General features: G+C 35.8%; 1 protein-coding gene across 1 annotated transcript in view; it reads right to left on the reverse strand.

Moving 5' to 3' along the window:
• Window positions 1-218: 218 nt before the first annotated feature.
• Window positions 219-2,561, reverse strand: part of AP5M1 (adaptor-related protein complex 5, mu 1 subunit) — a 44,275-nt gene continuing 41,932 nt past the window's right edge. The window contains exon 8 of the mRNA XM_006894328.1: window positions 219-301. Within this exon, the coding sequence (XP_006894390.1) occupies window positions 219-301 (83 nt within the window). The remainder of the gene's footprint in view (window positions 302-2,561) is intronic.

The raw sequence follows: 2,561 nt of genomic DNA on the forward strand, positions 1-2,561 counted from the left end.
TTGTCTGCTGTACATAATTTTTGAGTAAAATAAAAATGTAAAAAAAAATTAGAGTATTAGTCTTTAAAATGCTATTTTAAGCAATATCAAACTGAAAATATTAAATAAGAGTACTATGTAATTGAGTCATTCAATGATTCTTTTTACCCAAACTGGTTTATAAGCATATGCCCAGTATATTTTAGTATATTATGATAAGCATATACCCATATATTTAATTATAATATTAATGATCCATATGCTATTGGAGCAGCAGCTTTAGAATTCCAGATGTAATAATCAGAAGAAATTAGTTTCCGGTCTAAAAAGAAAAGAAAAAATATGGTAAGACTTTTATCTGCAAGATTAAATGAGAGTACAAAGTCATGGTTTTGTTGAAATTTTGTAAATAATTTCAAAGCAGTACTTGGAAATGAAAGTATTAATTAATTTCAATTCTAATTAACAGAGTATGTTTAGAAGTTCTACTATTTAAAAATATAGACACATTCACTTTTTGAATACAGTATCCCTAAGGTTATATGAGATGATGCAATATCCTTTCTTTATACCAAAATGGCCCATTTTTACTTAAAGTTCCTCCAAATTCTGGTTTGTGTTTTTTTTTAATTTGTTTTGTTTTTTTGTGGACCACTAGACTAGCTCCAAACCATTTTAAATGATTTTCTTGTTTTTCACTCATGTAGACGCTTCACTATGTCCTTACTTAGTCTGGTCTTTTCTCAGTAATCAAACACAGCTGTTTATAACATTCTTCAAAGATTCTTTCTCTTAAAAGTTCTTATCAAGATAAGTTTCTTATTTTATTAGCCTTGTAACTTTGAGAAATGGCCTTTTTAAACATCATTTTTCTTTTTTTATTTCACTTTATTATTTGCACATATACCATCAAATCAGATCTGACTGGTACAGGAGGAGATTGCCCCTCCTTTTCCAGCAGAGCATCTGGTGGATTCGAACCGCATACCTCTGGGATTGCAGTGCAGCTTCTTGCCACTAGGCCACCAGAGTTCCCTAACTTCAGTTTTCTAATAGGTAAGGTTAGTAATGTTTTGGAGCTGTTGTGTTATGTGTCTTCAAGTCAATTATAACTCATAGCTACCCTACAAACAACAGCCCTGAGCCCTGCCCTATCCTGAGCCAAACTCATGTCTCTGACACACCTGCTCCTGTTGCCCCACACTGTCAATCCATTGTATCCAGGGTTTTCCTCTCCCACAATGACCATTCTAAGCATGATGTCACTCTCCAAGGACTGGTCCCTTCTAACAACAAGCCCAAAGAATTTGAGACAGACTTTCAAAATCCTTGCCTCCAAGGAGTAACCTAGTATCACCCTCTCCAGGACAGACTTGTTCTTTTGGCAGTCCATATGTTCAGTAACCTTCTCTAGCACCATAACTCAAATTCCGTCATACTTACTCACTGTCCAGCTCTCAGATGCTTAGTAAGCAATTGGGAAGACTATGGTCTGGATCAGGTGCACCTTAGTCTCTAGACTGAGATTGTTGCTATTTAGCACTCTGGAGAGGTCCTGATAGCAGACTTTCCTAAACAAGCCATTTTTTGATTTCTTCACTGCTGGTGTCAAGAAAGTTGACTGTGGATTCGAACAAGATGAAACTGTTAACAACATCGATCTTTCCTCTATTATGATGCTGCCAGTTGGCCCAGTGGTGAAATACTTGTTTACTTGATGGTGAGATACTGTGACTTTCTGCACTTCAACTCTACTTGAAACAAACATCACCTAATATAAAACCTGTGAACCTAGTAACATTAAGGAGCAACAAGAGGGCAAGTTCCAGCACAGCCTGCTTGGACTTTTACTATTAGCTATGAAACAAACACTCAAACGTGGCACTGTGGGGTCAGAATCAACTCATTGCTGTCTCTCCAGTGGGTTTTCAGAGGCTGGAAACTGCACAGGAGGAGACTGCTCATCTTTCTCCTGAAGAGCTGATGTGGGATTACAACTGCCAGGCAGGCCCTACCTTTAGGTTTGCAACTCATCTCCCTATTGACCAGGACTCCCTCCCAGCAACTTGGCAGCATCTAACAACAACAATCATAATTAAGTTACCTTCACCTCACCTCTCTGTTCTTTTGGTTTGCTCATATGTAAAACGGAAATACAGATTTTTTTACTGTTATAAATGTCAATAGGAAAAGGTGTATGTCCAGGGTTCTGTCAAGATTATTAAGTTAATACACATAAAACACTTGTAACTGTGCCTGGCACATAGTAAACAATAACTATTAGCTGTTATTATTATTGAAATTAGTATAATTATTAGCATTAGTAAACTAAACTATATACTGGTAATGCAGCCAACATAATGACGAAAAGTTTCACAAACTGACAGTTGTCTTCTGAAACTAAAAGAAATAAAACACTAACCATAGTGATTCTCTTAACATGAGCTCTTTCATTCTGTAGTTTTGTATTAAGAAGCCAAGATATTGCTTAAATGTCACATCCTATATTACACTTTCCGAAAATAATTTCAGTATGTTAATATTAATAAAGTACTTGTTGTTGTTGTTATGTGCCGTTGAGT

The sequence above is a fragment of the Elephantulus edwardii genome, unplaced genomic scaffold (assembly GCF_000299155.1).
Source record: "Elephantulus edwardii isolate Elephantulus edwardi_28Jun2011 unplaced genomic scaffold, EleEdw1.0 scaffold00140, whole genome shotgun sequence".
Classification (NCBI taxonomy): Eukaryota; Metazoa; Chordata; class Mammalia; order Macroscelidea; family Macroscelididae; genus Elephantulus; species Elephantulus edwardii.